Here is a 26,135-nt window from a genome sequence, read left to right as displayed (position 1 = left end):
TCTGATTGTTTCCTCATAGTGTCTTTAAGTTTTATCACCTGTCTGTTCTGTAAGCCAGAATTAGGCCCAAAGGCCTAACTAGGTTCTGTCAAGATTCACTTGACAAGACTCATAGATGATGCTGTGTACTTCGTATTAAATCACATCAGGAGGCATAGAATGCCTGGTTGTCCCGCTCCTAGATTTGAACACTTGGTTAAAGAGGTTGCTACCAGCTCACTACTGTAAACATACATTTTTCACTTTGCAGTTACTGCCACATCATCTGTAGGGTGATGCTCTGGCACTCTGAGAATATGCATTTCTTCAGCAGTCTTTCTCCTCGTGGTTTAAGCATACACAATACCACCTTTGAAGTGGCTTCTGTATCCTTTTGATCCTCCTCCATTAGTTTTTTCTAGATTCTCGGCCCAAGACAAATCAGATTTACCTTGTCATTTCCTTATCCCAGATCTGGAATCCATCCTGTCTCCAAAGGAGCCCGTGTTTCTGGGAGGAATGTCTTTAGAAATCGAGCTCTGCGTGTGCAGTATGCTCCATGCCACTGGACTGTCCTTGCCTCTGGGAGAGGAGAAACTTTGCTGATGGCTCTGTGGAGGACACAAAGAAAACCTCCTAAGGGCAGTTGTTCGAAGCAGCATGGTAAATAGTTGAAAAGTTGTGTAGGTAAGGACAGGTCCTGAAAAGTCTCCTGAAGGAGGCAAGTTAAGAACTGGATTTGGATAAATTGAAAAAAAAAAAAAAGGTGTGTATTAAGTTGAAGGAAGGAAAGGACATTCTCTCCAGGGGAAAGATGTGTCTATAGAAATGGAAGCAAGCTGAGGCACGTGTGTAACAGCAAGTAGACTAGCTTTACGGTGGTTAAAAGTGTGAGTGCAGAAATATAATGAAATAAAATGATTGTTAGTAGGGAGAGAGATCTTGCCGTTCCATTGAGTGTGTTTTTTCAAAATGTAAATATCTCCATTTGTTTTTCATTATAAAAAGCAGTATATACTCTTTGCATAAATTTAAAATAGACGTGTATAAAATGAAAACTGTTATGATGATATCCTAAGAGAATGTTAACAGTTTATTATCTTCCGATTTTTATGTATATATTGCATAAAGGTTAAGAGCATGGATACTGTCTCAAAAGGGCCTGCATTTATTTTTTAAATTTTTTCTGTTTTTTTTTTTTTTACTTTAAATACAATTTTTAAAGGTTACTTTCCACTTAACAGTTATTACAAAATACTGGCTATATTCCCTGTATTTTACAGTACATCCTTGAGCCAGTCTTACACCCAGTAGTTTGTACCTCCCACTCCTCCACCCCTGTATGGCCTCCTCCCCTTCCCCACTGGTAACCACTAATTTGTTTCAAAAGGGCCTTCGCTTAAAACTTGTCTTTGCTGCTAATTAGCTGTGGGTTTTTTTTTTACATGTTAATTAATCTCTCTCTGCTTCAGTTTTCTCAACTGTAAAATGGGAAGTAATAGTACCTACCTCTTAAAGAGTTGTGAGGGTTAACAGCATTAATACATAGGGAGTGCCTAAATTAGTGCCTTGGTATGTGGTACACTTTCAATTACTAGCTGTTTTTATCTTTTCAAAACAGAAATGGGATCATTGCTCTGTATTATATACAGCTATACAGTTTTGTAACTTATTTCTTAAAAAATGAATTTCTTTTTTCTTATTATGGTAAAAAAAACACAGAGACATTACTGTCTTAAACATTTTTAAGGGTACAGTTCAGTAGTGTTTATTATATTTACATTGTTGTAGGACATATCTCCAGAGCTTTTTTTTTTTTACCATTTTTTATTGATTTATAATCATTTTACAATGTTGTGTCAAATTCCAGTGTTCAGCACAATTTTTCAGTCATTCATGGACATATACACACTCATTGTCACATTTTTTTCTCTGTGAGTTATCATAACATTTTGTGTATATTTCCCTGTGCTATACAGTGTAATCTTGTTTATCTATTCTACAGTTTTGAAATCCCAGTCTATCCCTTCCCACCCTCCACCCTCCTGGCAACCACAAGTCTATATTCTCCGTCTATGAGTCTATTTCTGTCCTGTATTTACGCTTTGTTTTTGTTTGTTTGTTTTTGTTTTTGTTTTTTAGATTCCACATATGAGCGATCTCATATGGTATTTTTCTTTCTCTTTCTGGCTTACTTCACTTAGAATGACATTCTCTAGGAGCATCCACGTTGCTGCAAATGGCGTTACGTTGTCGGTTTTTATGGCTGAGTAGTATTCCATTGTATAAATATACCACCTCTTCTTTATCCAGTCACCTGTTGATGGACATTTAGGCTGTTTCCATGTCTTGGCTATTGTAAATAGTGCTGCTATGAACATTGGGGTGCAGGTGTCAGAACTTTTTTTAATCTTGCAAAACTGAAACTACCCATTAAACAACTCTCCTTTACTCCCTCCTTGCCCTGAAAACCACCGTTCTACTTAATTTGAGGTGGAGAACAGCATGAGTATTTTTAAAGAGATACTTTCCAGGTGATTCTAATATGTATTCAGTTCTGAGAACCACGCTACCCCATGTCAGCCCTTAAAACCGATAAGATATCTGTTGGTGCTAAAGAAAAAAGTATGTTCTCCTGGGGTGAAAACTCAGGCTTTACCTATTAGTTGTGGGTGGTAATCAATAGACAGTGCTTTGGCACTTAAGTAGGTGAAGAGCAGGGCAGTGAGACAGAGTGCTCTCAAAGGAGTATCAGTGAGTACATGTGCCCCATTAGGCGTGGGGGTGTGTGTGGGATGGACACTGTGGAGAAGATAGCATTTGTCATAGACCTGATGACACAGAGGGAAAGGTGAGTGTCAGGAGCAGCTACACCAGGTCATGCAAGGGAAAGGAGAGTGTCGTGTTCTCTGGGGGACTCTCAGTCTAGTCAGGTCGTTGGTACATTTTTCAGAGATAAGGAGGGAAAGATTGCCCAGGTCAGAGTCAGGGGTTGATTCTTCAGTGTGTGGAGAATAAGAAGTCACTCAGGGTTTTGAGTAGTCCTAGTCGGGAAATGAATGGGAGAAGAAAAAGAAAGAGTTTGTGGTCCAGGGAAGGAACACCATTCAGATGGATATACAAGAATGTTCCTGATGCCATCAGAGATTTTTGAAGACTTGCTTCATGGCCTCAGCAAGTAAGAGGTAGGTAGATGTCTTTCTGTAGGTGAGAGGTGTTTATTATGAATATTTTGGTTCCTTGATTTATTCGAATTTTCAGGTATTTTAAAATACAATCCTTTGGCTAAGTAAGCTGTTTCATGAAACAGTTCCCTGCTTTATTTAATGAGTATAATCCTGTTAGTCCTCTTATTAAAAAGCTGGGATTTGATGTAAGTTTCAACCGAGTATAATGCAGTCTGAAATCCTGTGAGGAAAATACAAGGCAGTTTATTTATTTGAATAGCTACTTTTCAGTGTCTGTGATGAATTTCAGAATGCTGATGATTGCTACATTGATATAGTTGGGAGAAGAATTGATGTGGTATAGAGTTAATCCGTGTACTGTAAGCTTCTTGAGAATACCAAGTAGTCTGAAAAATGTAAAGCATGTTCTGCTTTTCTAGGGGGACGTTCATAATCTTGTTGAAAGTGTTTTTTGCTGAAGTAGAATCAAAAGGGATTATAATTTATTTATTTATTTAATTGAAGTATGGTCAGTTTAAAATGTGTCAATTTTTCGTGTACAGCATAATAATGCAGTCATATATATACATACGTATATTTGTTTTCATATTATTTTGTATTATAGGTTACTTTAAGGGGGGATTATTTTTAAATCTTGGTAACTGCTCCATAGTGTGTGACTTTTCAGAATAGGTATAAATAGAAAACAATTTTCCATGAATACTTAAGGTATGTACCCTAACTTAAGGTGTATACCAATACTTAGATGTTGGCCTTTACACATTATCTTAGGCCTTGTACTCTTTCTACCATGAAGTGACAAAGGAGAAGGCTTTTAACATATGATTCCTTTAAAAAAATTTATATTGCTTTTAGTTTGTTCAGAATTTACCAGAAAATTGAATCAATAGGAGAAATCACAATGAAATAGATTAAGTGAATAGTAGAAGCAGTAATTGCTAGAAGGTTTATTAGAACAAGTGTCATTTCCCACTGTGGAACAGGAATAGTTTTACAAAGAAGGTAGTATTTAAAATTCGTTACTGTCATCTTCTAAACTCTTGAAAGAAGGTAAGGTTTGACTGGAGGAGAGGAGAGCATCTGATTATTTAAGCTTAGTTGCTTTGAAAGGTAAGATATGTATAGAATTGGTCACAGGAATTGGTCCCTGCTCCTGTCTGAGTCAGAGCAGCTCTTTTTTCTGTTTTAAATACAGAAGATTGCTCTAGATTTCTTTTTACAAGAGTACTGTGGTCAGTAGGAGTAAAAGGAAAACTTTTGGAACCTACTGAGATACACTCCAGATGGCAAGCATTTGCAGTTAGAATCAAAAAGTTTTTGTTTATTTAAAATTCAGGAAGATTTGAGGAGAGAGTGTAGGTCAGTGGTAGAATGTATGCCTAGCTAGCATGCACGAGGTCCTGGGTTCAATCCCAAGTACCTCCATCAGAAAAATAAATAAGTAAGTAAACCTAATTCCCCTCTACCCCTGCAAAAGAAAAAGAAATTCAGGAAGATTTGATGTTTGGGTTTCTGGATGTTGCCATATTGTAAATAACATTACCTTCTGAGTGGAAAAACTAGGAGCAATCAACAGGTAATGGTGAATTTGTAGACCTACCCACAGTAAGAGGTTGTCACTGACGACAGCATTAGGAACGGTATGAGTTTGATGTGGAAAAAAAAATGATCATTTTTCTTGATGCCATTCTGTCCACCATAAGGTGATGTCCCCCATGGAAGAGACTGAAAGAGGTGGGATGTGTGTTTTGGCCACTGTGGGGTCTACTCAGTTGTGGGGTGAAGAGTAACTTGTCCATCCGCACTGTGCGCAGGAAAGTATAAATACATTGCCTTAATGTTATATTAAATTGGTATAATCTCCTCTTCAAGTGACAAGATGCCTTAACTCAGAATGAGAAAATTTGTCTTTTGGGTGGAGTCTTCATGCAGCTGGAAAATAGTGTTCAACTTAAAATACTGGCTGTGGAAAAGGAACCTTAATATATATACACAGTACATTTTAGAGATTATACTAATTATTATTTTTAAAATATGGCTTGGATTCTTTAAAAGAAATGCACATGGCTTAGAGTCAAAATATTCTATAATCCTTACACTATACCAGGTATTTCTTTTCAACATTTCCCCCCAGTTTTATTGAGAAATAATTGACATATATATAAGTTTTATATAAGTTTAAGGAAAACAACATAATGATTAGATACAGTATATTGTGAAATGGTCACCACAAGTTTATTTAACATCCATCACCTCACATAGTTACAATTTTTTCCCTTTGTGGTGAGAACTTTTTAAGATTTACTCTCAAGCAACTTTCAAATAGTCAAAACAGTGTTGTTAACTGTAGTCATCATGTTGTACATTATATCCACAGAACTTATTTATTTAATCTTTCACCATTTAAAACAAATTATTTTGGTATTGAATTCTCTGTCTCTAAAGAACATGATTATATTGTTTTGAGTGTGGTTTTAGGCCTTCTCTCTGGGCTTCCTAGAATGGAGGAGGAGAGGTTAGTTATTACACTCTCATCTGCCATATGCCTGTCTTCTGACTTGTAAGCGGTTTTGACTGCAGAGTCTTGTAGTCCGCTTGCCACTTAATAGCTTTGTGACCTTGGGCAAGTCATTTAACTTCTGCATGTCTCAACTTTTTGCATCTGTAAAATGAGTACTATGTAAGTAGTACCTTCATCATGGTGTCGTTAGGAGTTAACACATGTAAAGTGATTAGAATGGAGACTAGCACCCAGTAGGCACTATGTTGGTGTTAGGAGTTACTATCAATTGATTACTTTATGGTCACTTTTCCTTTCCTGTGTGACTCCTTTACTTAGTTTTTTTGTACTTTAATTTACCCCAACCCTTCCTTTGGTTTTTGTAAACCTTTTCTTACTATATTTAAACATACTCGTTGTTCTACCACTTGGTTTCATGTTCTTGAAGATTCTCTTCTACAGTCTTCTGACCTCTCCAACCTGGATTAGTTGATCTCTATCTCTGTTTTTTTTTTTTTTTTGGAGGGGGAGAATGGGGAGGGCATCATTTCACATCTTCTGGGGTTTTCCTTTATCTTCTCTAGTGTATCATCCCCTGACTGCTGCATCCTGCTATGTATTTCATGGAAAATTTCCTTGAAAAATAGGGAAAATATTTTCCTTTCTAGGGTTATAAAGCCTTTGTTTCTAATTAAAACCACACATGGGTGGCAGTTTTATATTTTATATCCCTTAGTTGTAGAAATAATTCTGGTATTATTTTAGAGTTAGATATATATAGGTATATATACATCTCAATAATAGTAGAAGCTATTAAATAGCAATTTTACATGGAATACCTTAGTTTGGACCCATAATAGGTACTTTCAAATTCAGGAATGCTTTTTGTATATTGAGTAGTCATTTAATATTAATTGATTCATTTTAGCAACTGTTAAACCTATTTATTGAAAGTTTTAAAATAAAAACAGCCAGGTGTTAGAGTTGTGGAACTACAGTGTGGCAGTGTGTTTGCTAGTCTCAGTATCTTTGAAACTTACAAAATAGGCTGCTTGTATCTTCTTAAAATGACATTTTCCTGAACTTTTTAATGTCACTATATTCCTTCCTCTACCTTATGTCTACTAGGTCTTCAGTAAGTAGGTAGTTTTTGTTTTATTTTGTTTTCTTTATTTGAAAATGAGGGAGAAAGGACTTGACTTGCTTATAACCCTCCAAGAGGGGTTAAAAAATCTTGCTATATAATATGCTGGCAAGGTTTGCTTATTTTCATTATTTACAGATTGCATTTTACCAGCATGAAGGACTAGTAATCTAGTGGAATGACTTGCCTAGCATTTGAAACTTTTCAGTAGTACAGTTTAAAGTTAATAAAATCATTTTGTTTATGTAAAGTCCTTTCTGGGAGCTGCTGATGCATCAGGATGGTTAAATTCTATTCAGCGTAGTTTTGATACTGAGTATTTTTCTGTGTACGTGTTTTATTTAATTCCAAGAAAATCTTAGAAATTGTTTTATTATAGTAATATTATTTTTTTGTTTATTAAAAAGGATAATTTGGAGGGTATAGATCAGTGGTAGAGTGCATGCTTAGCATGCACGAGGTCCTGGGTACGATCCCCAGTACCTCCATTAACAACAACAAAGATAATTCATGTCAATTGTAGAATTTAAAGTTATGGATACTTTTTCCCCAAATTTATCTCTAATTCTCTACGATCGCTTTTAACAGTTTGCTATGTATCCTAGGGAGTTTTCAAGGTACATGGTACATCTCTTAATCAGTGTATTATTCAACAGAATTCAATAAGAAATATTCTTGATAACATGGTTTATTATAGTGTCTAATAAAGAAAAAATTATTACTGGTAAGAGAATTAATATACTTACAATGATTTATATCTCTACAAAAAATTGCTTCTATAGATGCTTAAAATGTATTTGATAAGATTCAACACCAGTTCATAATATTATTTTAAGAATAGAAATAGAAACAGTATAAGATTCCTTCAAGTTTATTCTTTTTCAAAATTGTTTTAGCTAGTTTGTTTGCCTTTTCATATAAATTTTGAAATCCTTTTCTATGTTAAAAAAGAAGTCCTTTTCAGATTTTGACTGGAATTTCTTGAAACTTATAAATGGATTTGGGAAGAAATGACATCTTTCCTATATTTAGTCTTCTAATGCCTGAGCACAGAATCTCTCTCTATTTTGATTTTGCTTGATTTCTTTTATCATGGTTTCTTTGTTTTCAGCACCCAGCTCTTGTATGTGTTTTGTTAAACTATTTGTTTAAACTGGGCACAATTTAGTGATTGTAAATGGTATTAGTTTGTGTAATTTTGCAATTAGCACGTGGCTAGTATGTAGAAATACAGTGGGTTTTTCTGTGTTGACCTTGTGTTTGTGACCTTGCTAAACTGATATGTTTGTCTGGAAGTTTTTTCCCTCGGTATTTTAGTATAGATAATTATGTCAGCTTTGAATGGGGACAGTTTTATTTCTTCTTTTCTGGTCTGTATGCATCTTATGTTTTTCTTGCCTTATTGCATTGTAAGACTTCTAGTGTGATGTTGAAATATGACATCCTTGTCTGGTTCTTGATCTTAGGGAAAAATCATTGTGTCTTTCACATTAAATATGATATAAAATGTAGACTTTTTGTAGATGATCTTTATCAAGTTGAGGAAATTCTCCTTGTTTAATGAGAGTTTTTTAAAACCATGAATGGGTGTTGATTTTTCTTTCCACCTATATTGTGGATTTTTCTCTTCCTCCTTCCACTTCTGTTTTCTGCTTCATGTATTTTGAAGCTCTGTTGTTAGATATATACAGTTTAGACTGTTATATCATCTTACTTAATTGACCTTTTAAAAAATTCATTATGTAATTTTCCTCATTACCCTTAGTAATTAATTTTCTTTGTTGTTTTCATGTAGGTCCTGAGGCTCTGTTCACTTTTTTAAAAAAGTCTTTTCTGTGTTCTAGTGGGTTAATTTCTTTTGGTCTTTTACTTCACTGAATCTTTCCTCTGTCAACTCCATTATACTATTGAGTACATCCAATTAGTTTTTTACTTTGACTTACGTATTTTTCAGTTTTAAAATTTTTATTTGGTTTCTCTGTACATATTCTTTTCTTTCTGAAGATTTTCTTTTTTTCCCTTTGGTTTAAGAGTGTTCTTGGTTACTTGTTGGAGCATTTTAATAATAGCTGGTTTAAAGTCTGTGTCAGTTATGCCAAGTTTGGTGTCATCTTAGCGTTGAGTCTGTTGATTCACTTCCCTTGTGAGTTGAAATTGTCTTGGTTCTTTATATGCTGAAAAATTTTAGATTGTATCCTGGAGATTTTGAATATTACATTATGAGATCTTGAATCTTGTTTAAATATTATGGAAACTATTGATATTTTTGTTTTAACAGGCAGTTAATCTGGTTAGATTCAACCTGCAAATTCTACCCTGCCTTCTTTGTCAGTGTCAGTTCAGTTTTCAAAACCTCCTCAGTGCTATTCAGATCTGTTCCTGAGACCTGGACGGTGTTCTGTTCTCACAAGCATCAGTCATTTGTATCATGAACAACTTGACAGGGTCACTTTCTGGAGCTCCTTCCTGGTACTTTTGGTCCTCTGGCCGGAAAGCTGTGGTCTTAGTTATCTGCTTTGCTGCACACTTCATGACTATGCCTGTGTCTGAGCCAGATGACAGGAGGACAGAAGAGATTAAATAATGGGCTTTGGCCCCATCATCTCCAGACCACAGCTTTACTGATCAGAGAGGAGATGCCTCTTCCTTAGAACTTTGGCTTCTACAAGCTCATGTTGTGGGTTGGCATCTCAGATTCACTTGGGGTCTAGGGTTGGGACAGGACAGAAAAGAAAAAAGAAGGTGAATGTTGTGCTCTGAGCACTAGGAGTTCCTTTTCCTGTTCCTTAAGACAGAATTAGAGGACTTGGGGACTGCTCTACGTTTGTGCCCTGGTGGTCACTTCCATGTTGCCCCTGGTGATTTGGGGTTGGGAGATGGTAAACTCATCACCAGTTCAGCGATGTGTCACTTTTTGGCCTTCCCCAGTCTGCCTGCTACTTTTACTTTCCAGAGTCCTCAAATGTCTGCTCCATACATTCTGTTCAGATTTTATAGTTGGGCTAGATGTGTGAATCTGTGACTTTTGTCCCCGTAGCAGTCTGACTACTGATGTCTCTGCTCAATTTTTTTTTAGTTAAATTTTTTTTTTTAAAGCCTGGCTTCCTAAGGTTCGCCTTTGTGTCTTCATAGCTTAGAATTTGGCCAAACATTGGTCACAGATTGTGCTCACCGTGAGCCAGTGGCCTGTGATAGTCTGTTTTGGCTGGAGGGTGTGTTTAAACTTTAGGTTCTTCCCAATTCTTGCACCCTCTTCCACAATGTGTGGATTCCGGGGCAGTGATGCTAGTAAGCTACAAAGCCCACAGTAATCCCTAGCTGCATAGTCGCCATTAAGTTTTCATAAGCTAATAATTCAGGACAGGTTTGACACACACATGTTAATGATATTTGAGTGCATTGTCTTTTAAAATTTAAAATGTAAATTCCTTTAAAAAATAATAAAATTGTTAATAATTAGATTTGAGTACTTATTATTGGCCATACATTTTACATGGTTGTTTTCCCTACGCTACAGTTGAGGGAACTGGTACTTAGAGATACTAAGATTTTTTTCCTGTGTCTTACTGCTAGGAAGTGACCAAGCTGGGATGCAGGTCTGACTTCAAAGTCCATGATTTTGCTATTGCCCTTAATTTAATTTTGAGTTTGAATGTTTTAGAAAGCCATGTGAGTTTTGAGTTGTCCCTACGTAGAAACCCTTTATAAATTATGAATTATCTTTAGTAGCAAATAAGCAGTGATTTTTTTTTTTGGTATTAAAAATTAGGTGAAAATACTAATTTTTTGTCACATTTTAAATGCTTTTACCTCTCTTCTCTGATGGTTCGTTCCCCCTCCCTTTCTTGATTTAAACTGGTATGTAAACTTCTGTGTTCTCTAAATGAATCAGTTGGGATAGAGATATTTTATTTAAGGAAATATGCGTCAGCTTCTGTGAGGGTAAAAAAAGATGCTGGGTTATGCAGAAGTATTTTGTTCACATAACCTATTTAGAAAAGTTTTATAAATAGGTTGTATCAGGTTGCCAACTATATAAAGGCAGATCTTATTTTGCAGTTTTGATATACATGCATTTAGTTACTGCAAATCAGTGAAAACCAGTCTCCCAACAACACAAATGACATAAAGTACAGACTTTACTGCTAGCTCTTCAGCCCTATATAAATCACAGGTGTGCATCCTGATCAGTGACCAATCCCTCCACTTCTTTCAAAGCCTGTCAGCGATTGGTCACTGCAACTGCCCCTCAGGTCTCTTGCAGACAGCAGAGCCTAATGGCATTGCTTTCTTGTTTCCCAGTGATAAATTTAGGTGACATTTTACAAAAATGGGTAATTGAATAACAAAGATGAAAGTGCAGGAAAGAAATGCTAGATAATGCTGGAAGTGCAATCTAAATAGAGCGTAAATGGAGTTGTAGGAGAAATAGCTGACAATGGGAATGCTGTTGACATTGCCCACCATTCTGGAGACTCTAGGCATGCAACCAGAGGAACTCAGAGGCATACCTGTTGACATAAAAGAGGAAGATGGCTTTGATGGAAAGAATGATGGTGTCGCAGGGGAAGTGACACCAACAAAAAACTTTACATTGAAAGAATTCCCAGAGATATTAAAAGTTCAAAGGATAAAATTTGGAAGCTGTTCCAGACCAAGGAAGGAGTAATGACAATTTGCCAAGCCTAAAAAAAGATGCTCACTCTGTTTTCTAAGCTATCCAGTGAGAAGCAGCACACATGTTCAAAGTAGTCTTGGTAAATTTTTAAACAGAGAAATAAAATACCTGAATTTTCAATATTTCTAATGCTTTAAATTACAGTATACTAAACAAATACTAGTTTTTACCTCCCCCCCCCCCATTTTCTGTATAACCTAAGAGTAAGAGAGTTTTTAATGTTTTGACAAAAAGTTTTAAAGGTCATGGAACAATTGTAATTTTCCTTGTTGATTATGAAGACTGCTTTTTACGGTAACAGCTTGTATGGTGGTTTTTATGGTTCCCCACTACTATGCAAAGCAAGAACTGCTTGTATTAAAAACCAGTTTTATGCAGTTCTTCAAGACCATTCTGTGTATTGACGGAGTTTTCATTTTGGGTTTGTGGGTAGAGATCAGGGATGCCATGAACTCAAGTCTTTATCAAGCTGTTCCTTCATTTAAAACCCTTTAATGGCTTTCTCTTGTCATTAGACCAGAATCTTTAACATGATCTGACCCTTGCCTGTGTCTTTACCTCTCCTCATAGCATTGTATATTTTTTTTTGCCCTTATGACTTAAACTGTGTGGTTAATTGTGTAATTAGCCGTATAATATTTGTGTGGAATGGGCTTATATTGTTCACTGCTGAATGCCCAACATATAGCACAGTGTTATGGTCTTAATTTGCACTCTGTATTCGTATGAATGAATGAATGAATGAATAGAATTATATGCACATGTTTATATGTGCATGGATATGTTTGTCCCCCTCTGTGGAGGGGAATGATTACATTCCCAAGATTCTCAAAGGATTCAGAGATCTAAAAAAGGTAAGTATCATACTACAGGAATTGATACAGTGAAATGAATACTCAACCTAGATGGTATCATTAAACATTAAAGATGTTCACTTTCCAATCTCAGATTGCATTTGAATATCTGGACATACAAGATATATATGTTCCTGAGCAAGCATTTTAGATTATTACATTGTCTGCAGAACGTAAAATTCTTTTTAAAACCTGGTATCTGTGTTGGGTTACATTAATATAGTAGCGTTAAAAATCTATCAATTACATAAGATTTATGACAGTCGAGTTGCTATTGAGTGGGAGACTGGCTGCTTGGCAAATTTCGTCTTCTAGAAAATTGTAAATTTCTCCTACTTTTAAAATTCTGTGTTTTCCTTTTAAAATTAACGTGTTTTTTTGGAAGCTAATTTAATCGTATTTAAACTTCTTAAAAGGAGTTTATTTAGCAATGGGTATATATGTTTTAAAAAAATTCTGTCACATGGAATCTTAACTCACAATTATGTTTCTTGATTGAGTTTATGTTTATTGTCTCAAAGTCACAAAGGCAAAATGTCCATAATTGAGATAATTTTTGGTTATTTAAATTATTTCGCATACCTAGTCCAGTGCTTTTAACTTTTAAATCTCCTTCCCTCTTTCCTATTTCCTGTTCTCTTCACAGTTTCCTTACGTCATTTATTGATTGATTCCCAAACTCTTCCATAATTGTATAGAACTCTCAATACTTTTAAAGACATGTGGCATTTAATGAGTTTTATCTTGGAAATGTGTCTTTTGGAATTCTCCAGCCAAAACTTGCCCCCTTGGCTTGCTTCATAGCACCCACCCTTACATCGCTCTTCACGCGTCTCTTTACGTCTCTGTCTCGTCTGTATCACACCTTTCTCTTCTTTGGTTTATTCTCATGTCTTACGTAGTATCTCCTCCAGTAGCTTCTTGAGAAAGATTGTATGAGAGAGAGATTTTTAAGATTCTGCATATCTGAAAATGCCTTTATTGTGTAGTGATACTTCATTTCCAGTTTGGCAGGTATAGAATTCTAGTTCGGAAATTGTTTTCTCAGAGTTTTTATGTTACTGCTCCATTTTCTTTTAGCTCTCAGTGTTGTTGAAAAGTCTGATACCTTTGGGATTCATAATCCTTTGCATACTGTCTCCCTCCCATTTCTCTGGAAGCTTATTGGATTTCTCTTTTGTTCCCAGTATTATAAACTTTCATATTGTATGCCTTGGGCAAGTTGATTTTTATCCTTTGGGGACTCTTTTCAGTCTGGCAACTACTGTTTTTCAGTTATGGAAAACTTTAAGTTACTTCTTTGATCTGTCCTCTCTGTTTGCTTTCTGAAACTTCATGATTCAGCTTTTAGACTTGGTTTAATCCATTGTTTCAAAATACCATCTCTTTATTTTAAAATTTTTTGTCACTTTGCTCTACTTTTGGGGGAGATTTTCCTAACTTTATATTGAAATATTCATTTCTACTGTCATTTAGAAAATTTTCTAAGAACTTATAATCTCTTCCATAATTACGTATAAAAGAGAATCATAGCCTTGTAAAGTCAAGGAATATCTAAAAGTTCATCTGTGTTAACCCCGTTCTGTCCAGAAGTCTCTGTATTGTTGCTGATATATATATATATATATATATATATATTTACTTTTTTCATAGTCTTCTGCTTCTTTATGTCCTGATTTCAGTGATGGCAGGAAAAGGGATAGCTAGGCTGAGGGTGTGGACTATGCTGGTGCTTGGAGCAGCTTAGGATTTTGGATGGGGCGGTGGGGGGATGTTATGTGAAGGGCCCCGGGTCTGCCTGCAGTGTTTTCAGGGAAGACTGTTCACAGTGGTGCTGGAGTACTGACTCTGTCAGTACCTAGGAGTCGTGTAAGCCACTTTAGCCATACTCAGCTCTCGTTAGCAGGCATTCAGTTGATTTATTCTAAACTGGCATAATAAAAATGAATTGAAAGTTGTACCAAGCATAACTGGAATGACGATGGTTTGCCTGGGGTTAAGGAAACACTGCAGTTAAGGCCTGGCAGTGATGAAGAGCTGCATGCGCCTCACACGCCCCATGCTGGGGTTCTGCCTCTGGGCCTGGCTGGCTCAAATTGGGGTTCTCCGACCTGCTCTTCACTCTCTTCCTTCCATCCATGCCCTTTTCCTTGCTGACAGTCTTCCTGCATGGACATCTCTGCTGTAGGCTGGACTGGAAGGAGGAAAATGAGTAAGCTCCAGTGTCTCGCCACTTTTGCCTATCATACCCATAAGGAAGAATAGTTTGGAGAGGGGAGGAAGAGAAGAGGTTGAAAATTGCTGACTGAGGTTAGGTTTCTTAAAATAAGTCGTGTGCCTTTGGTTACCCCATTTAAAAATTACAGTGAATAATTTCAGAGTTGACTCCATAAATAAGTACATGTAAGTGGATAAAGCTTTGGAAAGATTGTAATTAATCAGTCTCTCACCCTGTTTCAGTGTAGTGATTGGACTCATTCTTCTGGTGTGCCCTGATGTCTTGCCAGTTGCTGTGTTAGTTTCCTGTGGCTGCCGTAACCAGTCCCCCAAACTGAGTGGCTTAAAAGGTATCCATTTACATTTCTGGAGGCCAGAAGCCCAAAACCAGTTTCATTGAGCCTAAATCAAGGTGATAGCCTTGCTTCCTCCAGAGGCTCTAAATGATGGCATTTAAGGCCAATCTAGATAATCCAGGATAATTTCCCTATCATGAACTCCCACTGTTTTTGAGTTTTTGTACCTCATAATCCAGTGCAGTTTCTAACCAGTACTCTTAAAAAACTAAAGACATGCAGTTTTTTTTTTAGTAACGTCTCTCTTATTTTTTCTATGATGAGGAGGCTGAGAGTATACATGTTGAGACTGGAATAGCAGCTCCACAAAGTCATTAGGGACCTGAGCTTCTTGGGGTGTGCCTGTCGCCTTGTGGTCACAAGATTGGGGCTTCACTTCAGGCGACATGTCAGGGTTTGGAGCAGGGAAAGGGCATAGTAGGAAATAGGTGCTGCTTTGCTCAGAAGCTTTCCAGAAGCCCTATCCAACAACAGGGCTTACATTTTGTTGGCCAGATGGCCACATGGCCACCATCAAGGAGGCTGGAAGTGTTTTAGGTGGGACATCACAAGTCTCCTCCAGAAGAGTTCTGTGGCTGTTAAGGAAAGGGGAGAATGACTATGGAGCAGGGAGCTTGCTGTCCTAGAAAGTGATGAGAACAGTTCACATTTTCATCTACAACTAGAAGACTTTTAGACACAAAGCTTTACTGTTTTTTGGTAGAGGGAGATAATTAGTTTTATTTATTTATTTATTTTTGGAGGAGGTACTGGGGATTGAACTCAGGACCTCATGTGTGCTAAGCATGCGCTCTATCACTTGAGCTATACCCTCCCCCCGAAGAAGGCTTTTTTGTATATGATCACAGTAACCTTTGTTTTCCAACATCTGTTGAGAAAACCTGCTCAGTGCCAGGCATGGTGGTAAGCATTGGGATGTCTGTCAGTGGCTCCCATACATTGGTACTTGCTATGTGCTAGACACTTTAACTACTTTCATATATGTTATTTACATTATCTCTAATCTGCTATCTGATCTTCTCCTGGAGATAACCCCATTTTATAGGTGGGGCAACTGAGGATCCATGAAAATGGTTAGTAATTATCATCGTCTAGATTTAGAGATAAAAACTAAGATTTATAATGATGTAGCCAGTACATGATACAGCTTAATCACACCCATGTTTTCTAGTTCCAAGTTTGGTGCTAAAATCAGTGCTTTGAACTGAGTGTGCACCCCCAACATCCACCCATCCACATACTGTGAAATAGTGAGAAAGCATGACCTGTAGTCACATAATCCTGGGCTTGAGTCCTGATTCTGCCAAGTTTGGTTTTGTTATATGATAGGCAAAATATCTAGCTTGATTTGTCATTTGTAAAATAGGGACAGTGCCATCTGTCTTGCGGGGGGGGGTGGTTTGTGAGGATGAAATGAGATACAAGTGTATAGTGCACATATTAAGTGAATGGTAATTTACAGTTATGATTGTCGTATTATAGTTCAACATTGACTTTTCTTATTCTGTGAAAGGTTAATACTGAAGGAATTACTTATTCCCAATTTAGTTCTTGGGACTTTCGATTAGTCATAAAAATCCTCTCATGGCAAAATCATAGAAAAGAAACATTTGTTTTTCTACCAATTTCCTGTAACTCTGGGGTTGAGAGGAGCCGGTATTTGTGCCAGTTGTGAGTGATTTTTGCAGTGATAACAGATGGGAATAACTCTATTTTCCCTCCTGTATTCCCTCTGTTTTCTGTGGCTGCCACAACAAATTACTGCAAACTTGATGGCTTAGAACAACACACATTTTTTATCTCACGGTTCTCTATGTCTGACACAGGGCTCAGGCTAAGGTCAGGTGTTGGCAGGTCAGCATTCCTCTCTGGAGGCTCTAGGAGAATCTTCTGTTTGCCCCTTTCAGGCAGTTCCTTGGCTGGTGGCTCCCTTCCTCCCTCTTGAAAGCCAGTAATGTGACATCTCTCTGACTCTGCTTCCATCATTACATCTTTCTCTGACTCCTCTGCCTTCCTCTCTCACCTTTTAAGGACCCTGTGATTACATTAGTCTCATCTGGATGAAGCAGGATACTCTCTCCTCTCAAAGTCAGCTGATAAGCAGCTTTAATTCCCCTTTACTCTAGTTGTAAATTACCATATTCACAGGTCCTGAGGATCAGGACATGGACATCTTCAGGTGCCGAAATTCTGCCTACCATGTCTCCCACTCTCCCCAAAAGACTGAGCTCAGTTTTATCTTCAAAACTGAAAAATCTTTGATGTTGCAGATACCTTTTTATACACTGAAGTCATTTGAGGTGGTACTGGGAGGTGATGGGTATGAGCTGGGATGCTTGACTGAGCTGTTGCTGTGTGTGGAAGATGTGAGGCAGGTACAGGGGAAGTGGTGCATACAGGCCTGGGAGGGAGAGACCAGCCTCTCGCAGGCCCTCGGGTGATGGATGCAGGGAGAGCGGCTTTAGCATCACTGGTGTGATGGACTTTGGTTACCACATAGTCCTAGGGATTTTTTTCCTTAGCGTTCCTATCTGTGAAAAAAAAATGCAAATTTTTTTTGTGTTTGCAAAGTCAAAACATTTGTAGAATTTGTGAGATTTCTTAGTATTTGTAATGATTTATTTGAGTAATTTTAAATTCTTTGAAGGAAAGACTATTAAAATCAAAGCAGAAATAAAATCTGTGGTTGAATTCAGTTTTCTTATTAAGGTCACCACTTGATTCAGTTTACTGTTTGAATTCATTTTCTCAGTTCAGTACTAAAGTACATCACATGAACGTATTTTCCTAAGTGAAAAGTCTAGTCTTTCTAATTATTTATCCATTATGATCAATATGCAGCTACTGAAACTCCACTGTTTGCCAGGCACTCTGCTTGGCTCTGGGGATAGAGAGGTGAACGTGATACAGTCCCTTCCCTCTTGGAGCTTACAGTTCAGCCTAGTAGGGCTTGTCAGCATGTAGTAAACAAAGTGGGCATGACTAACTAGGAATCGAACTACGGTAAATCATGGACGAATCTGCAAAATTTCCCTTGTTTTTTCTCTTGAGTGTGTGATTGCTTCCTTGGTTCAGGATTCTTTTCAAATACTTCGTAAAATTGAAATATAACTGTGATTGCTATTTATAATATAGACTAATTTTTTTTTTTTGCTCATTTGAAGTGCGTAATCTGAAGTTTAGGTTGCTTTTTGAAATGAATTTTAAAATAGATTGTATCATTTATTAAGCTTTTCCAAATATTAAACATAATGAAATTATAGATGTTGATTTTTGCAAGCAAAGTTTTCAATGACTCTTACATACAACATTCCGTAAAATGTTTCTAATTAAGGAAGGCCTGACATTAATTTTCGTGTTTGTTCTTTTAGGAATGTTTTAAAGGAAGTTGGGCTACTCACAAGTTACTACATAAGAAAGCGAGTAAGTAAAATCACACACCTATACCATTTGTCTTAGAAGTGGCTTTGTGTAGAAGACAGTAATTCTTCCAGTTCTGAAAGTGTATATTTAAATGTTCTGACAGTATAATCCCGAAAGCTAGAGTTCAGACATTTTTTATTCTTTGTGGTGTGTAATCATGTAAATAAAATATGGCTGAGTAGTATCTTTGTTAATCTTGTGTCACATTTGCAACATGAAAACATGAGATGGTTGCTGCAATAGTTGGATCTGACTTGAGCAATACCTGAGATTGTCCTAATCTTTTGGCACCTGGCACCCTCTTTCTTTTGTTAGAAGTGTTTGCAGGTTATAGTCAGGGCCACGTAAGAGATCTGGCTTTATTTAATCAGAAATCCTTTTTTTTTTTTTTTTGGTTTCAGTTTAAATTGCTTTGTCTAACTCAAAATTGTTATCACTGTTTTTTTTTTTTTGGTGTTTTGATGTTATTACTTGCAGTCTAATGTTTAATTTTCTTTTTGAAGTTACTTGGTGAGACACCATAAACTGTTGGCTGCTTCTTAGCTGTTGCTGTCAGCCACACTGATCTATCGCCGATTCGAATGGCCTTTCCTGCTCTGGTGACTCATCCTGTAAATTCACGCCACTGGTGTGGCTAGTTCAAGACAGCTTGTCATAGTTACCTGAAAATTGCCAAGGGCATTCTGTTCTTATAACATTGCCATCCCAATGGATGAAGGCTTGGCAGATAGCACATGGTTCTTGGTATAAGGTTTCTTTTTCAACTTACTGATCTTGGTTTTTTTTTTATTCGTTTACTTTATATTTTTAAGGAATTTGCCAATTTAATCAAGTTTGGTAGATTGTTTTATATGTATCTGTACCTTAAAAATCTCGCTGAGGTCAGTTTAACCACCATTTGAAGGAAAAGGAAATAAAAATTAAAGAAGACATATATTCTGTGGCTGTATAAAGTGAAGTCGACATTTAATGGAAACGCTAGGCTATTGTGGGAGGAAATGTGGTTAGAGATGAGGAGGAATGATTATGAATAAATGAGTTTGTAAAAGCATAAATGACAGAATTTATTAACCTCAAATCAAAGTATAAAGGTAGATTTAAATAATGCCATTTAACTTTATTCACTCATACTTTGAATACTGTATATCCAATGTGTTAGGTATTTTTAGAGCTCTCTGAGCCAGTGATTAACATTTTATACCCAGAAAGTTAAAGCACAGGGAAGTGAAGGATTGAGGTAAAACAGTATGTTATTAAAAGAGCTTAGAATGGGGTCTCTACTCCCAGCGTCTGCTAACTCACTGACGTGTTTATTGTTTATTCACGGTTGGATTTCTAAGGGTAGAGCTATTTCATTATGACTTACACTACAAGAGAATTAAACAGCTGACCTTCCCTAAGTAAGAAGAGCATGATTATTACTGCATTGGACTGTTAATGTTTTTACTTACCCTTCTAGTATTTAGAAGTATGGTTCCATCTTTCAGATTGTGCCCTCTTGGATCTTATGGGATGATTCCATCAGTGGGGGTGCCTAATGTTCTTGTTCCCGTTGGGCTGTGTTGAATAGAGACAGCCCTCAGCTTGCCAGCCTGTGTCTTTCACATCCCCACTGATAAATTGACCTCGACTGCACCACTGTGGATGACAGTCGTAGAGGAGGGAATCGTGTGTGATCTCCAGAGCTGAAAAGAGTATTGGGAAAGGAATTAGAGGAAAGGAATGTTGGACTGGGAAAGAACTAGGGCATCTTAAAAGATAGCACTTTACTCCGAGAATTAATAGTGAGATAACATAGCAAGCGGTTCGTATTATGAAGATGATATTCTCAGGCTTTTTCTTCTTTTTAAGTGTAATGTGTACTGATCTCTAATTAAAGATCACTGATTTAGATATATGTTCATTTGGGCTATTGGTCTGTAATTTGCTTTTAATGTCTTTGACTGGTTTTGGCATTAGAATAATCCTGGGCTAATAGAATGGGAAATGTTTTCCTCTTCCACTTGCTGGAAGAGGTTGCGTAGAATTAGCGTCATTTCCTCTGTAAATGTTTAGTAGGATTCAACCAGTGAAACCACCTGGACCTGGAGTTTTCTTGATTGCAGAAGCTGATCAGGACTTAGGAAAATTTCAAGTGTGAGTTAAATGACTCAAGGGCAAAATTTATTTTTTATGTGTCAAAGTAAAGAAGCCCAGTTAGATTGTAAAGCCCTTAAAGGCATGTTAATAGTGATGCTTAAGTGCCTATTTCCTACATGTATCTGCTGCCAGAGTATACATAGTAGCGCTTACTTTTAGTCAGATCTGTAAAAGTTGTAGCACTTAACATCTCAATACTATAAATTGTACACTTTTTAAATATGTCGCTGATAATGTTCAATGTGTTTCTTTGTCTTCCATTTTCCTAAAGTAAAAGGTGGAAGCGTTTGATAAATATCTTTTGACTAGCCAAAAATGTGATGTAAAAACTCCATTAAAATAAAACCTCAACAAACCTCTAAATAATACTTTTTATTCTACTCCTCCAAACTTGTGTGCTTGATTTTTAGATTGCAGAGGGAAGGAATTGAAGGTATTAGGTGATACTTCAGAACTGGTCCCAGCAAGCTTTGTGAGCATGTATTACTTACTTTAAGCCTCACCTCCAAAATGTTGAAATCATAGGTTTGTTGTGAGGATTAAATAAACAAATCCATGTAAAGTGCTTAGCATGTGTACAGTGCATGGTAAGTGCTCAAAAACCATTTAATAATCATCTCCAGGAGAACTGAGTCAGGATTGTGATCAGAAAATTCTGTACTGGGAGAAGCTTAGATATGTGCAGTTGTTTGGTATCAGCTGGCTGGGGGTGGTGGCCTGCACAGAATCTGAAAGAAGTGGGTGATGTACTTGGGGCCTGCCCTTGCACAAATCACATACTCTTTGACACTACTTGCAGCTCACCTGGCTCTATTGCACTGTGATGTTTGAAAGACAGCTTAAAGGTGTTCATTTATGCTGTCCTGTGCTTTCACAGTCTTTGAAAAAGACCAGTTAGTGTGCAGTTTTGTTCCAACCCCCAGTCCAATTCATTTTTTTTTAATTGTAGTATAGTCAGTTTACAATGTTGTGTGAATTTTGGGTGTACAACGTAATGTTTCAGTCATACATATACATACATATATTTGTTTTCATATTCTTTTTCATTATAGGTTACCCAGTTCATATTTATTAAGTATCTATTATGTGTCTAGGACTTAAGGTTAGATCTAATTGATCCTAAAATGTAAGCTAACTTACTTTGGAATTGTAAATTTCCTGAAATAGGTTATACCAAGAGATTAGAAGAGAACTTGCCATATTTCATTCTTACTTGTCTACATAGCTTTTAGGTTTTGTTGGAGGTTTGCTTTCAATTCTCTTTTGAAAACAGACGGTAGAAGGTTTGGAATCCCGATTGGCAGGAAGCTTTGAAAGGTTTTACATCCTTCCTTTCCCCTGGACCCTCCCTAGGAGTGTGATAAAGCCAAAAGTCTTGCATCTTGATTGCTATTCTGTCCTGTGTTTCAGGTGAAAATTGTAATTTTTTTCTTCCTGTTTTTGTTATTTGGGGGCACAGGGGAGGTAATTAGGTTTATGTCTTTTTAGTGGAGGTACTGGGGATTGAACCCAGGACCTCATGTGTACTAAGCACGCACTCTACCACAGAGCTATACACCCTCACCATCACAGGTGAAAATTATTCTTGCGGTTCATAATTCGTACAAAACACCTGATATAGTCATAGCTAAATCAGGTATCAGTTGGCCTGCATTTCGAACTATTTTCTGTGTGTTTGACCCTAGTGGCAGTGAAGAGTCCATCTTTGTCCTGGGATGAAGATAGTTTTCCTATTGATATTAATGTTCACAGAGGCTTTCTTGAACTTCATAGGGGAGAAAGATATCTAAAATTCAGTAGCACACTAGAGCTTCTCTTTTCCTTTTCTATTCTTATTTTTTATTCTTTTCTGTTCCTTTACTTTATATGTAATATTGTAATTGTATTCTCTTCCAGAATAATGTGAATGGATTGGCTGCAATTTTACATTCTTGTCAGTTGCACGTCAAGGGCCTTTCAGTCCCAAACTGACCGACCACATGCTCTGTGGAGAGAGTACTGAACTGGGAACTAGCATTTCCACATTTCTCTGAGCATGTGAACCATAGACTGCCTCAGTTTCCTCACCTGTAAAATGAGGAAATTAGACTAGATTGTTTTGTTGTTGTTGTTGTTTACTTCAGTCACTATGCTGGATACCATATCCCCAGAACATATTTATCATATGATGAATTTGGTACCTTTTGACCACCTTCACTCATTTCACTGTTCCTCTTTAGCTTAACATGATATGGCTTCATCTTTTCTCCCCATTTTGTGTCTTAAATAGATTGCTTAAAAGGGAGAAATTTTTTTCTTTTATTTTTCTTGTATATTGCCAAAATTATTTGAAGTCTGACCTTTAAAACCTATAATAGCGTGACAGTAATCAGGAAAGGATTGACGTACATCGGGAGGTGTATAGGCTGCTACTTGGTATAGCGGGATTTGACTTTCTGTTATTTAAAGTCTTAGTAGTTTTTAGTTTGCGGTAAGAGAGGCCATCAGTGTGCTGACATTAGACACCACTGAGGTTCTGTTCTGTGTGAAAAAGATTTTTAGGTGCATTTCAGTAAATACAACATTACATATTAACTAACTAACCTGATAGTAGGGTGTGTGTTTGATTCTTAATTTTTCTAATGAATTTGCAGTAACTTTCTATTGGCTGTTCTTGTATCTTTCTTTCCTACTTCCTTCTATTATCCCCTTCCTGAGAAAAGGTAAATGATACTCATAAAATTTTCAAAGCAGCATAAACTGTTGACTTGAAAGTTATTCATCAGCTAAGTGAGACTTTTTTTTACTTTAAATGTGCTGTGGGATTATTTAGGATCTGTTCTTTTAGTAAGAGCACAAAATCCATTTGTAGTATCTGCTCTTAGTGGGAAGTTTTGCCTAGGTTCAGATTTTATATTTTAAAAAACAGGCTTTTTATAAGTTGACATTGTAGGGAGAACATGTTTAGCATTTCCCTGAGAAAAGGAGTTTGACTACGAGCTGTTTCTATCCGACACTGTGGAAAAGCCGAGAATATGTTTAGACTGGGCTTTTTCTCCCCAGACACTTAGGTCTTTGAGGAGTCGTAGGGCTGTGGACATAGAGAGAAAGCAGTGGCTTTGGCGATTTAGGCCAGCGGGGGGTAGTTTGCTGGATTTTGTGCTTGGGCTTTTTGGCTTGGTTTCCAAACACTGATAGTTAAAAGCGTGCTGCTGCTTAGAGGCTTGACCCCTGAGGCATTTCTTTCTTCCATCCATCCATCTTCCAGAAGATGAAAAGGCCAAGCGAGAAGTGTCTTCCTGGACCATGGAAGGTGATATCAACACGGACCCTTGGGCAGGTTATCGATATACTGGTAAACTCAGACCACATTATCCACTGGTGAGTAAATAAGGTAATAAAAATTTAACATTTTTAAAAACCAGTTTTCAGAATTTTCGGTTTCTTAAAAATGATACTTGTAATTTAATTATGAATTATATGGTCAGGATTAAATTTACATTCTAGGTTTTTAGCTTTTATGGTACATTATTTGGAAGTTAGTAAGGGAGAATTGGCAGTCATGGATACAGTAGAAAAAATTCAAGATGAAGGATTAAGACTTACTTAATTTCTAAAAAAGAATGAGCTAGAATAGATATTTCTAGGCTGGTGTAATGGTAGTGAATATTCCTACTTTCCTGAAATTTTTTACTGTGCTATTTGCCTAAATTTAGATACGGCTTTTCCACCACTCCTGCTGCTTTCTGTGTTCTTGGCAGACTGACTTCAGAGTCTTAACATAGGAATTGACTTGAAATTTGTCATCCTTAAATATTTAAAAATTTTTTTTACTGATGTTTTGTTTTTATAAAAGAAATAATACATCTTTAATTTTTAAAATTTGGAAATACATCAAAAACATAAAGTCTCTTTAGCCATAGCTCCCAGAGATAATTATGATCAGGAACATATTGGTGTATATTTGAGATATTATTATTGTTTTTGGCTCACCAGATTGTTTGGAATGACATGGGCATCTTCCTTGTCTGTGTGTAATCTGAAATCCTTAATGGCCTTGGTCACGCTCCCTGGTTCTTTTGTATCCTAGGAAAGGGGGTGCATTAGCACTAGAACAGTCAAGCTAGAGCTTCGTGAAATAGATACGTTGTGGTATTTAAGAAGTCAGTTAAAACTTTTTTCTGTTTAAATGAAATGAATGAACTTTTTTTTCCTTTGGTGTTTTTTCCTCCACTTTTATTTAGTTAGTAAATTTTAATAATGAAAGTTACTTTCATAATTGAATCAGTTCTAACTACCCTACCCTTTGATATTTTTAGATGCCAACAAGGCCAGTGCCAAGTTACATTCAAAGACCAGATTATGCTGATCACCCTCTAGGTAAATTCTGCTATGCTCTTTCTTTATATTTTAGTTTGTGGGCTTGATGACTACTGCAAAGGAAAGGAGTGGTTTTTTAGGAGAAAAATTTTAGTGCTGCATCTGTAATAAGTGTAAATACACTATTTTTAAGATATAGTAGAACATTTGAGAGAATTAAAGATTCTCTCCTCTCATTAAAATATAATCAATTCTGAAACATTGTTTATATAGCTATTAAAAGCTACATTCAGCATAATATTGCATTTTGTATTGTTATATCAAATTCCAGATTTTAAGTAAGTTTTGATTTTAATATGTTCTCCTAAATAATATTTGTCAAGATAAAAACAGGTGGTAGAGGCCTGGAATGAAGGCCTAACTAAAGACTCTGGACTGTAGCAGTAATAGAAGTAGTAGGAATGAGGATGATGACTGTAGTAATGGTGATGAGGATGCTTCTGTAACTGATGCTTACTTTTTCATACCTGTGTCAGGCACTGTACCAAGTTCTTTACATGTGTTACTCCGTTTAATACTTTCAGCACTCCGGAGGTGGATTCTCTTGTCTTTTCCACTTAGAGTTGATAGTGAGACACATAGAGAAGATGGGTAATTTGCAGCACAGGTTTAAGTTGGATTATGTGAGATTATTGATTTTTCATGTCACAGATGGTTTAATCTACTAAGCTAAACTACCTTTTCTTTTTTCATTAAGAAGTAGGGAACCATATTAAGCTTTTATGAATATAATTTTAAAATTTAGTTTAAGTGCACTGTTTCAGATAAATTGAAGGAGAAGAGTCTGAATGATAGAATGCTGTAGAGGGTGTGTAATTTCATTACTCTGTGTTTAATATTCTTGAATGCAGTTTTAAATTTTATGTTTAAGAAGTACATAGATAAAGTAAGTGTTAAATAGGATAAAATGTTACACAGTGAAAAGTTAAGTACTGTTCCGTGGAAGTGATTACTATTAATGATTTCTTGCAGAACTTTCCAGAGATATTTGTTGTGTGTACCCACATTAACACCCTCCCATTTAGTTATACACAGAATGAACAAACTATACACACTTTTTCACCTTGTTGTATTGTAAATATACCACATAAGCGTATATAAAATCTTTTCTTTTTTTTTAATGACTGAAATATTCCATTATGTGAATGTGTCATAATTTATTAAACCAGACTCCTACTAATGTATGTTTAGATTATTTCCTGGTTTTACTTCTACCAATTTGACCGCAGTAACTGTTCTCATAATTATCTCTTTCTGTGAGTGTTTCTGTAGGTTAGTTGCCTAAAGTGAAACAACTG

General features: G+C 36.5%; 1 protein-coding gene across 1 annotated transcript in view; it reads left to right on the top strand.

Moving 5' to 3' along the window:
* The window catches only part of METAP1 (methionyl aminopeptidase 1), a 56,572-nt gene that overhangs the window by 8,153 nt on the left and 22,284 nt on the right, over positions 1-26,135 (top strand). The window contains exons 2-4 of the mRNA XM_072940104.1: positions 18,288-18,339; positions 23,726-23,838; positions 24,777-24,837. Coding sequence (XP_072796205.1) covers positions 18,288-18,339; positions 23,726-23,838; positions 24,777-24,837 — 226 coding nt within the window. The remainder of the gene's footprint in view (positions 1-18,287; positions 18,340-23,725; positions 23,839-24,776; positions 24,838-26,135) is intronic.

Source organism: Vicugna pacos, chromosome 2 (assembly GCF_048564905.1).
Source record: "Vicugna pacos chromosome 2, VicPac4, whole genome shotgun sequence".
In the NCBI taxonomy this organism is placed as follows: Eukaryota; Metazoa; Chordata; class Mammalia; order Artiodactyla; family Camelidae; genus Vicugna; species Vicugna pacos.
This window is presented reverse-complemented; position numbering and strand designations above follow the sequence as displayed.